The sequence below is a fragment of the Meles meles genome, chromosome 18 (assembly GCF_922984935.1).
Source record: "Meles meles chromosome 18, mMelMel3.1 paternal haplotype, whole genome shotgun sequence".
NCBI lineage: Eukaryota > Metazoa > Chordata > Mammalia > Carnivora > Mustelidae > Meles > Meles meles.
Window position 1 is genome coordinate 27,701,021 of NC_060083.1, and position 12,474 is coordinate 27,713,494.

At 40.2% G+C, this 12,474-nt stretch overlaps 1 protein-coding gene across 6 annotated transcripts in view; it reads left to right on the top strand.

Moving 5' to 3' along the window:
• Positions 1-12,474, top strand: part of ACACA (acetyl-CoA carboxylase alpha) — a 290,224-nt gene that overhangs the window by 138,337 nt on the left and 139,413 nt on the right. For all 6 annotated transcript variants that reach the window (XM_045985474.1, XM_045985475.1, XM_045985479.1 and 3 more), the window contains 6 exons: positions 1,225-1,359; positions 1,724-1,870; positions 2,205-2,393; positions 3,078-3,178; positions 3,929-4,017; positions 8,675-8,799. In XM_045985474.1, coding sequence (XP_045841430.1) covers positions 1,225-1,359; positions 1,724-1,870; positions 2,205-2,393; positions 3,078-3,178; positions 3,929-4,017; positions 8,675-8,799 — 786 coding nt within the window. The remainder of the gene's footprint in view (positions 1-1,224; positions 1,360-1,723; positions 1,871-2,204; positions 2,394-3,077; positions 3,179-3,928; positions 4,018-8,674; positions 8,800-12,474) is intronic.

Below are 12,474 nucleotides of genomic sequence, written 5' to 3' on the forward strand. Positions count from 1 at the left end.
CAGACAAGTAATGAAATATGGATTCTGAGCGAGCTAAGCACAGAGTGCAGGGGCCACTTAACCCAGATTGGGGTGCAGCTGGTTTATGTGATGGGTAGTAGGGGAGGACTTCTGAAAGAGAGAGGACTTCGATCCTACTTTTGAAAGGTAGATAGTAGTATACCAGGTGAAGAAGGGCACGGTGAATGTGGAAAGGGAAGTGTGCAAAGGCACAGAAGAGAGTATAGTATATTTAGGGAACTACAAGGGCATATTGTACTGCTTGAGAATGGACTAAGGTTAAATGGGAAGTGGGAAGCCAAGATGCTAAATAAGTAATCAGAACTTGTCATGAAGGACCTTATGAGACATACCAAGATGTTGCTACTATCCTGGAGGCAGTGAGGAGTCCCTGAAGGATTTTATACAGAAGAGTGATACACTTGAGATTTGGACTCTAGAATGATTGCATTTAGTGACCTCATTGAAGATGTGTAGCAGGCAGGGTATTCTGCTGGGAGGTTTTTCAAGTACTCTAGGCCAGACATGGTGAGGGCCTAAACCAAAGAGATGGCAAGAGAGGAAGATTTCTGAGAGATATTTAGAAGAGGTCCTTGGCTGGCCTCGGTAATTGAGTTAGGGAGAAAGAGGAGTAAAGAATGACTCTTAGGTTTTGGCATGGGGATCTGAGGTGGACAGACTGAGCACCTAAATCCATGGGTATGAGGAGGCTAAATCGTTAATCAGTCTAAGAATAAAACAAGTAAAACAGAGGCACCTGGGTGGCTCAGTCATTAAGCAGCTTCCTTCGGCTCAGGTCATGATCCCAGGGTCCTGGGATCCTGCATTGGGCTCCCCGCTTGGTGGGAAGCCCGCTTCTCCCTCTCCCACTCCCTCTGCTTGTGTTCCCTCTCTCACTGTGTGTGTGTGTGTGTGTCTCTCTCTCTGTGTCGGATAAATACATCAAATCTTTAAAAAAAAAAAAAAGTAAGACACAAACTATGGCAAAATCAGTTTAAACATTAGAAACAGGAAACGTCAGTAGCTGTCCTTAATCCCTAAAGCTAGGTCCTGAGAGGTTTTCTAATTGCCTTCCTTGTATGCTCTTAGAGGTTTCAGGTTTCTCATTTTTCTGGACTGATTTAGAGCTAGTATGACTTAGATGCTGAGGGAAAAACTAGCTTCTCTAAATCATTCATCTGTGTAAAGAGAGGGTAAACTCTAGTTTTATTTTTTTCATTATAGGTGATGAAGATGGTAATGACTTTAACAGCTGCAGAGTCTGGCTGTATCCATTATGTCAAACGGCCTGGAGCAGCTCTTGACCCTGGCTGTGTAATAGCCAAAATGCAGTTGGACAACCCCAGCAAGGTCCAACAGGTGAGTAGGAAGGTACTTTTAATTTTGCTCTCCAAGAGCTGATTACATGGTAGGGGTAGCTTGGAGGTGCATATAATTTCAGTGCTTAATTTCCTTAAGTTTTTTTTTTTCTTAAGCTTCTTTCCCTCTGATCTCCTGCCTTGTATTTGTGCCTATAGTGTTATGGAATTAGACTTCACAAGAATTACTACAATGCTAAGATTCTGTGATTTCCTCATGACGCTCCGTCCACTGACTTCTCTCCTTGTAGCTGCGTATGATAAAGGGACGTCTTGATTGTGAATGGTGAATCTGAGTTGCAGTGGTGTGTGTGTAAGCTGCATAGAAGGTAGTGGGTGACTTGCTCTCTTGTTGGCATTGGCAGGCTGAGCTTCACACGGGTAGTCTACCACGGATCCAGAGCACAGCCCTCAGAGGCGAGAAGCTCCATCGAGTGTTCCACTATGTCCTGGATAATCTGGTCAACGTAATGAATGGATACTGCCTTCCAGATCCTTTTTTTAGCAGCAGGGTACGAATCACTTCTCTTGGGGAAAGGATGTACAAATAGGGTACCTGTTCTCCAAGATAGTTTAAAAATCACATGAGGATTTAGAGGGAGGGAAAGAAAGCTATTTGGCCTGAGACCTTGATTTATGGGATTTGAAGTCTTTAAATCCTTGCTTCTTATCTGTGTTACTGACTTCACATTTAATTGGGATTTAAACCAGGGAACAAGGGCAGTGTTAGATGCCTATATTAGAGTTTCACAGTAAAAATTGTATGGTACTGAATTCAGATATATCACTTTATTTGAGGGATTGTGTTAATTTTGTCTGGATCTTATTTTATTACTTTCTTCTCAGGTAAAAGACTGGGTAGAGCGGTTGATGAAGACTCTCAGAGATCCCTCCTTGCCCCTCCTAGAATTACAAGATATCATGACCAGTGTCTCTGGCCGTATTCCCCCCAACGTGGAGAAGTCTATCAAGAAGGAAATGGCTCAGTACGCTAGCAACATCACATCAGTCCTCTGTCAGTTTCCCAGCCAGCAGGTATTTAGGGAGTGACACTGTCATTCTCTACTAGCTACCAGTTCTGGAGTGCACGCTGTAAGATTCCTTCCTGGTTGGATCCTTTCTCTGGAGCTTGTGCTTTTGCAGGCTTGAGTGTTGTGCCCTTCACAAAAGTGTCTCAGGATATAAGCCCAATATCAAAAGTACTAGATGTAAAATGTAAAGTGTTTGTGGTTATGAGGAAAACCTATTGGCCATGTACTTCATAGAGGTTTATTCTTGGGCCTGTGCTCTAATCAGAGGAATTTTGTGAATGTAAAGTGGAGGGATATTTGTAGTTTTATTAGCAACGACTTCCTTACCACGCCAGCAGCATGCTCCTTATCCTTTGCTAATTTACATTAGGGAGTTAAGCTAGGCAAGTAGGGGATAAAGTTCAGACCATGACCATAAGCATATCCTGCCTATCAAGGGCCTCTGGTAGGGTGGGGGCTTTTGTGATACACTCATTAGTTCATCTGGGAAAGGGTGAAAAGAAATAAAAGTTGCTCATTTAACACAAGCCTCTAAAACTATGCCCAGTAACATCCAGCTGTTTCCAACACATGAAAGATAGACATGATTGTGTTATAATTGAGATTACTGGTGGCGATGCTACAAAGGCTAATACTTTGGGTCTCTTTGTTGGGTTGGGTTCATTTTTTCCTCTTTCTTCTGCTTTAGATTGCCAACATCCTAGATAGCCATGCAGCTACATTGAACCGGAAATCTGAGCGGGAAGTCTTCTTCATGAACACCCAGAGCATTGTCCAGCTGGTACAGAGGTAGTTACATGTAACTCCAGAAGAAAGATTCCTTTCTTCTAAGTGGTCACCAAGAGATTTACCTCAGGTTTGACTAGAGAAATTAGCACTTGTATCTTAGAAAATATCTTGTATCTTCTACGTATCTTAGAATTGTGAGCTAAAATATTCCTGATGACTTCTTTCTAGTCTGCATCAGTCTGTTGAGTATTAAGGCACAGAAATTTCATTGCTTTCTTTTTCCTTGCAATTTTGATGAAACTCCCGATTTTTCTTCTGGAATAGGGTTGAGTATGACATTCATTCTTCTTAGCTTATGGAGCCAACTGTTGGACTGAAGGAACATTGACAGAACATTTTCAACTTTGAGATGCTCATAAATTTTTCAGATAGGCCTTAGCCATTTCAGGAGTGTGGTGATCATTTCTACTTAGCAGTGGGAACTGAATCAGAGTGCTTTTAGGTGGGGCTAGCAAGTGGTTTAGGGGGTTTGTTTTGTCCTCCTTTTTTCCTCTCTCTCTTAATTAAAAAAAGCAAAAACAAAAACAAAACCTTGTCTATAGACAGATATCTTAGGCTTAGAATTTAAGTTGATCCAGTTAGTTGATTTTAGGCTGGCCCTTGTCCTGCCCTAGAATTCAGAGGGAAAGCGGTGCAGTAGAAAATCTAGAAAGTGAACCTGGACTCTGGCCTCATTATTTAAATAGTCTGTTATTTAATCGTGTCGGTCTGTCGGGTTTTTCAGTGGAGACTTTTTTTCCGGCTGCCTAGGTACCGAAGTGGCATCCGAGGCCACATGAAGGCCGTGGTGATGGATCTGCTGCGGCAGTACCTGCGAGTAGAGACCCAGTTCCAGAATGGTAAGCCTGTTCCTGAGGACTGTGTTTCTGAAAAGGCTTCCCTTTCAGTAGGACTGTGCAGCCGCTGAGCCAGTTCTCCCTGTCACTAACACCCGGACATGAGCAAAACTCGTCCTCTTGTCACCCTTAAAAACTAAACCTCCATATCCCACTAGTGCCCAAGAAAGGATAACAAAACACAGCTTGCTGAGATTGTGACTCTGGTAGTGCTTCTGGGAAAGAGCGGCGATAATTTTTCTAGTAGAGATTAGTATTCCCTGTTGATGTCATCTTGACCTTGTTTAGCGAGAGTTGGTTGAGTCATGACCAGGCTGAAATTGAAAAACTCTATCTGAAGAGCTTGCCTCTTGGCATCTAATCCACGGATTGAGCCACAGTCATCTGAAAAGGGCTCAGATTTTCCAGTACTTTTCAGTGTATCATTTCAGTGGAATTTATCCCTGGCTTTCTCTGAAGAGCTTCATTAAATGATGTATAAAGTCTCTAAATGTGAAACACCTCTCTCTAGCTGGGATTTTAAAAGCAGCGTACTGCTGATACTGCTTCCTGCCACAAGATGGCAGTGAAACATCATAGAATTTGAAATACTACTTAACATTTTCTTACAGGTTTTGCTTCCTTTTGCATCTTTGAGAGGGTGGCTGTGCCACCGGTAAACAGCAAAAATACTCAAGTGAAAATTAGCAAACTAAATCCAGCAATGTATAAACTAATACATCACAACCAAAGTGCCTTTATCCCACGACTGCAAACTTGATTAATACTGGACAAACCAACTACTGTAATTTATCATCTAGGAAATTCAAAGAGGAAGAACCATGGTCATCTAAAGATATGGGGGGGGGGAACATTTGACAGAATTTAATATTCATTCATGATAAACTCTTGGCAAATGATGAATAAAATGGAACTTCTTTAAACATGTAAAGTTCTCCCAGAAAAAAATCCTTAATTAAAAGCATTGTTTTTTTTTTGTTTGTTTGTTTGTTTTTTAAGATTTTATTTATATATTTGGCAGATAGAGATCACAAGTAGGGAGCGAGGCAGGCAGAGAGAGAGAGGAGGAAGCAGGCTCCCTGCCAAGCAGAGAGCCCGATGCGGGGCTCGATCCCAGGATCCTGGGATCATGACCCGAGCGAAAGGCAGAGGCTTTAACCAACTGAGCCACCCAGGCGCCCCAAAAGCATTGTTAAGAGCATACCCTTTAAGGTAGAAGTAAGACCAGGGCACCGGCTCTCACTGCTATTTAGCATCATAGTGACTGTCTGAGCTGGTGTAGTAAGATAAAAAGCACTAAAAGGTATGAGAACTAGAAAGGAGTAAGGAATATATCTGCCATTATTAGATATGATGTCTACCTGAAAAACCTCAACATATCCACATATTTATTATTAGACTTAAAGTCTAACAAGGTTGTTGAATGCAAAAGTCAATATATAAAATCCAATATATGTTTGAATTTTGTATATCTCTATAGTACAACAGTTGTTTGGAAGAGCAATTTAGAAAAGTAGGCCATTTAAAATAGCAACCCAAAATATGGAATACTAAGGAATAAGTCTAACAAAAAATGTACAAGCCTCTTTGGAAGAAAATTATAATGAGTAAACAATAATAAAGACCTAAATAAATATCACAGTCTTAGATTAATATATACTTACAAAGTATTGGTTCTCCCTGAATTCATCTATATATTCATCGATGTTCCAGCAAAAATCCTAGTAGGGAATATCCATGGAATTTGTCAAGCTAATTCTAAAATATACATGAAAGACAAGTCTGACAATAACCAGGACACTTCTAAAGAAATACAAGGTGGGGGGATTTGTCCAGTCAAATATTAAGATTTAACATAAACTCATATTAATGAAGAGATTGTGATACTAGTGTAGGGACAGATTAATAGACCAATGGAATGTAAAAGCCTAGAAACAGGTCCACACGTATATGAAAATTTACATTATAACACAACAGGCATTATAGATCATGAGCAAAGGATAGACTTTTCAGGAAATGATATACTACTACAATTTCTTATTTATTTACAAAACCAAAAAAGAAATTGGATCCCTACCTTAAATCATATACACAGAAATCAATTCCAGATGAATTAAAATTAAAGACTTAAACATGTTCTATAAAGGCAAAACTACTAAATTTTTAGGAGAATAGTCTCATGACCTCAAGGTAGGGAAGATTTTGTCACAGAAGGCACACAAGGTGCAAACTATACAGGAAAAAGTTGATTAATTTGACCCCACTTAAGAGCTTCTACTCATGAAAAGATCCCCAAAAGAGACTGAAAAATAAGCCACAAGGTGGGAGAAGGTATTTATAAAACCCGCACCTAACAAAGGGTGTTAGTAGAAGACAACCTCATAGAAAAATGGGCAAAAAGATAATTCACAAAAGGGAGAATACAAATGATCCACAAATTTATAAAAAGATGTTCAAGCTCATTAGTAATTAGAGAAATGTGAGTATAAATGAGTCTGGCAAAAATTAAAAAGTCAGATCATCTTCCACAGCTTTTATAAACGACAGTGCAAATTTCCAAAGTACAAACCACTTTGGAAAAGTTTGGCAGAACCTAATAGAGTTGAACTTTTTAAAATACTCTTCAGCTGGGCGCCTGGATGGCTCAGATGGTTAAGCATCTGCCTTTGGTTCAGATCATGATCCCAGGGTCCTGGGTTCAAGCTGCCCACATCAGGCTCCCTACTCAGTGCAGAGCCTGTTTCTCCCTCTCCCTCTGCCATTCCCCCTGCTTGTGCTCTCTGGTTTTATCTCTCTGTCAAATAAATAAATAAAATCTTAAAAAAAAACAAAGAACTCTTCAACCTAGCAATTTACTCTTAGATAATAAGACTTTAGAGAAACTCTTACATATAAGGCCTACTCGTGGTAGCATTGTTCATAATAGGAAAAGACAGGAAACAATTAGAACTTAGACAAGTAAGATAGATAATTGAATTCTAGTGTATTCCTACAATGGATTACTGTACAGTGAAAGTAGATGAACCAAGTTACACATAGAAATAAAAGGATAAATTTCAAGAATGTAACATTGAGATATAAATGGAATAAATGTAAAAAAAAGTCAAAGAATGAGTAACATAAAATTCAGCTTAGCAGTTGTTTCTGAGGGGAGCACGTAGGATCGTTCAAAGATCATTAAATATGTTCTAAGATAGATGGTAGTTACCAGGGTGTTTATTCTTCTGCATATATATTTCGCCATTAAAATTTTTTAAAAAAGATAACAGTTTGGTATCATTGCTTGCTTTCTGCTTAGGGTTTTTGCTGTCTCTTCCCTGGGTAAATAGTCTTTTTATTTCTCCTGGTCCTAGTAAATCCCTTTACCAAGACATATTTCTGTTGTCTCTTCACAGCTGTCTTGGTTGGAGAAAGTATGAATATGTATAGGCCAACCAGTTCTTAAATGGCCTCTATTTGTTCTCAATCGGTCTTGTAGGAAGATTTCAGCTCCTAAATATCGTAGCCCACTGTTATTCAAATACATTTAGTTTCATTTTGGGGGGGGGGTGGAACAAAACAAAAACCTCATGTCAGTCTCTAATATTTAAAACACAGCCAAGTTAACCCTGATTGAATGTGCTCAGTATTCTAGGAATCCTTGGTATTACAGTCAAACTGTTCTGGTTTGTAACTTAACATGGAATGTGAACTGAGGTAATTAATCCTTTAGTATTTTCACGATTTCATAAAATTCTGACCTTGAGACTTTTCGAACACTAATTCTCCTTTACTTGGAAATTTAATTCTGAGGTAAGCTGTTTTCTGAAGAACTGAATATTGTATCCCACAGTGAATATCACTATAGTAAAGCTGAAGCTTACGCTTCTGTTGCAAAGCATAGCTTTCCTGGCTAGAACTAACCTGCCCCTGGTGCCGTTATGAAGGGCCAGTGAAAATACGCATAACCATACCCTCCCTACAGACCTTTTGACTTAATTCAGGGTTCTCCTTGATCTCTGCCTTAGTTTGGATTTGGAAGCCTAGGCATTTAGCTGTTTCATGGATTTACAGGGCAAAATGTTGATTTCAGAGGTAGCAACCGTCCCCTCTTGTAGATATTGACAGGTTAGTATGGTTTTATTTTTGAGCTAAAACTGTTCCTTATAGGTAGGGTGAAACATTTTCAGTGAGTCAAACATTAAACCAGAAACTCAAGCTGGGGGCTGACTTTAAAGATCATCAAGCTCTTTAAGCAGCCGAACCCTCTCTGCTAAGGAAATCATTTCAGGAAGCTAAATGAGAGAGTTTAGAGTAAGGATGGGGGTTGGAATTATCACCAGCCACCCAGTCTCTAAGACCTACTTTTCCTCCACTCCTTTTAGGGGCAGGGACAGGATGAAAATGAGGCTCAGAGAGGTAAAGCGATTTGCCAAGAAGCACAAAGGAAATTGGTAACAGAGCTAGGTTTTGAGCCCTGGTCTGAGACCAGATTGCTCGACTCCTAGTCCAGCATTTCTTTTACCAAACCTCAATGCCAATTCTGTACAAATTCATCCAAGAAAATTCTTAAGATGTTTTCTTTCACTGCTTATCAGGTGAAGCCTATAAAGAAATAAATAGCAGGTAACTGTGAACATTCATCCAATGGATGAGGACCAGTTCTTTTTGCTGCTTGCAGGTCACTATGACAAATGTGTGTTCACCCTTCGAGAAGAAAACAAGAGTGACATGAACACAGTACTGAACTATATCTTCTCTCACGCCCAAGTCACCAAGAAGAATCTTCTGGTCACAATGCTTATTGTGAGTACCATTTTTCAGAACCTGTACGGATGGTTGATGTGGAGAAAGCATGTCTCCTTCTGAGGTTCTGTGGTCAGAGGAAAAGCTCCTTGTCTTTTGTAATTGGGGGATGAGTGGTGCTTGGGTTGTTCGTGAACCATTTTCTTACCCTCTCCCTCTGTTCTTGACCTGAAGGAACCTGCCCCAGTCAGGAAAGGATTGTTCTGGCTATTGTGTATGCAGTCACGCACAGGAACTTTGGATCTCTTGACTCTGCTTTGAGATACCTTGTGCTTCCCCATTTCTGCTGTCACTTGTGACAGTAGCTTTAAAATGTACATTTATCCTAGCCAGTATTCTTTGTCATGATACTCTTGTTTGTTCCATGGGTATCTGCAAGGGCTCTTAAGTCCCCAAACTTAAGAACAAAACGTAGTGTTAAAATTTCAGTACTGCCCCTCCCACCAAAGAAATTTAAATTTACTCTGCAACTTCTTTGGGTCCCTTTCTCCTTTACTTACATGGAACCCCAAGCTCAGATTCTTGTACTGGTAGTGGATATATGCTTTTGTCCCCTAACCTCATAATACGAGAATTAGTAGAAAATGGCAAATAGAGGTGAGACTAGTAAATGTGATTAGAATTAATGTACATTTGACCAATGGGTAAAAGTTCTGTGGGCTTTGAACTTAAGGATTTTTAAAGATGGTTTGTAAGTCCTTCACTCCTAGAGTTTTCCAGTTGAGTTAGTTCTAGGAATCAGAGAACAATAGGACTATTCTTAGAGACCCTACCCCATGAACAACTGCCTGGCTACTGTCTGTTGGTCTTTTTTGGGGACCAAAGTACCTTTCACTCCTAGAATTTCCTCGCTTGTCCCTTTGTGGAATTGGCATTCTTGGTACCTTGATTCCATCATTCTTCTTGGAGCAAAAAAAAAAAAAAAAAAAAAAACAACAAAGCTATAAATCGTCACTGTGGTTTTTTTTTTCATAGTTCAGAATAAAGGGAAACTAACTAGCTCACATTTCTGGTTAAGAACAGTGCCACAACTTCATATATACCTAGCCTGGTTAACTCTCAAGAATATAACATTTTTTTAGAATAGCCACTTTTATAAAAACATGTAATTATAGGGAAAGTTCATTACCTTTGCTACCCTAGAATGGCTAGATGGTGGGGAAATCAGAAGACACATTTGAAAGGAAAAAATATATATCAGCACCATATAATACTTCAACTCCCCCAAGTGACAGGTTTTGGCAAAGAAGTGCTTTTATCTATGGCAATTTGCTGATTTTTTTTTCCTCAGTCAAACGAAGGAAGAAATCTCTGACCAGTTAGTTGGTTTTTGTTGTTGTTGTTTTTTGTTGTTGTTTTTTATTTCAATACAAGGATTGCTAATTCTCATTTGTATAAAATAAGACTTTCTGGCAGAAAAGGGTAATGAGGAGGGATTGGAAGAATCTCTCCGTTTGGACCTAAAATGGGGTGTATTTGCCTTTTTAGGGAGCTAATGATGGTGAGTTTTCATTTTATTATGATTACCTTTTTAAGGACTTAACAGTTTTCTGCACTAAAAATAGACCAAAGCCCAGAATCCTTGGAGCAGCAGAAGAGTAATGATCGTCCAAGACTGTCGCTGGGTTTCTTAAATTCTAATTTGTAAGATATAGGGGCTCGGCTCGCTCCTTTTGCGGAGTGATTGTAAGTAACGCTTGCCTTAAGAATCTCATTATTGGAACACGGAGCCATATTTCCTCTGAGAATTCTGGAGTAGCTTTGAGCCGGGGCTGTTCATTTCTCAAGTAATCACGCTGGTGTGATGGAGAGAGAAAATGGCAGCTGTTCGGAGCTCAGGCCTTCAATTTTCTTCAGAGTCCAGTCACTCAAGTGTGTAATTACACGGGGGGTGCTGCAGAGGCGTTGGGCCCTGTCAGAGAACTGGTTTGAGGCTTTGCTTTCTGCTTTTGCCAGTCAGGACAGGCAGAAGCCAATGGGACTCTGACTTGCTGCTGTACTTTTTTCCCCACCTTGTCATCCTGATTACTTCTTACCTGCATGGATAGTGCCCGAACTTTCTTTCCAACAGGCTGAGCTCATTGGAGAAAAGAGCTGTTGTTAGTATTTGGGTTCGGATGCATAGGGTGGATGCGGAGGAGTGGGGGAGAGGGAGGAGGAAGAGGAGGAGGAAAGGTTGAAGATGTGAACCAGAAAGATGGATTTGTCCTATCTCTTTATTTCGGCATTTCATATTTTTCTTAAACAAAACAAAACAAAAACAACAAACCAAAACTCAGTAAACAAAGTAGGATCTGTAGGCTTTCAAATCATTGAATTTCTTTTGAAATATCAGCTGCTTTCACCTTATCTTAGAGATTTGGAAAACAAGAAGTTAATTGATATGCTGGAACTGAGGGTCAGCTAGCCATGTCCTATACAGCAGGAATGAGAGCTCAAAAGGTGCTCCTTTCTGATCTGATACTACTGAATACCAGATGTGGGTCTCCTCATTCCTTTCTTGGTAATGGTCAGGTCTCACAGCCCCGCCCCTTGTCTGCATTAATGTTGGTGGCTGGTAAGAGCTATTTTACTGGTTTGGCTCACTCTTTCTCTAGGTCTGTCTTTTACAGATATCACCTGGACATGGTAGCATTTGAATTCCCCAGCTTGTGTTCTCCGCCACTTCCCCTTTCTCTGCTTACCTTGGCTTCCTGATTGATGGTTATGTGCCCGGCATTTCAATCTTTGCTTTCTAGAAGTAGAATTGTTGATGGTGTGCTTTGCTGAGCTAGATGATGATTTCTGGGCTTTTGAACCTAGAGGGAGGGATCAAGACAATCAGGTTTCTGTGAATCAGTGTTAGAAAATGTGGACTGCTCCAAGGAAGCCCTCATTGCTTCCAGGCATGTATTAGCATAGTGCCGAGTAGTAACTTGCTTCAAGGACTCTGGAGCAAATTTGTTTTAATCTTTCCCCCTATCTGGAAGTAGAATACCAAGTAAAATGCTAGTCTCATCATTTTTCTTCCATTTGGAGGAACAACACGATGCCTTGATTAAAACCAAAGGCTGGAAGACCAAATTTATTTTTATGAAAGCTCTACTTAAGAGGTTATTATGATTTTTTTTTCTTTTTAAGAGAGAGCTCAAGTGGGGAGGGGCAGGGGGAGAAGGAGAGAGTCTTAATGAGACACAGGGCTCTATCTCACAACCCTGAGATGGAGACCTGAGCTAAAATCAAGAGTTGGATGCTTAATCAACTGAGCCACCTAGGTACCCTTATTTAAGAGGTTGTGTAGCCAAATTAAGCAGTTTGGCACCAATAAAAATGATCAACATCCTTGTAGCAGTCGAGATGGTGAAGTATCCAGTAGTCAGCCACCTTGATGCTGAGTAGTCCTCCCCTCGCTACTTATATGTTATTTCTGGAGTGGTCCACATGAACATGATACAAACCATGCTCCTCATGAGTAATGCTGGGCCTGTGAGCCTCTGATTTTGTTTAGGTGAGGAACCTTGCCTTCTTTCTCTTAACATGACTGCAAATAGTTTTATCCAGTGTGTAAACAAAGAAGTCGTGTTTCTCTGTGATCCCATTTACTGAATATCCCGTTTACTGAATAAGGGTGATATTAACAATGTCTTGTTAAACCTGTCCCATGACATCCTTGGAATGTCAACAAGTCCACCTGTG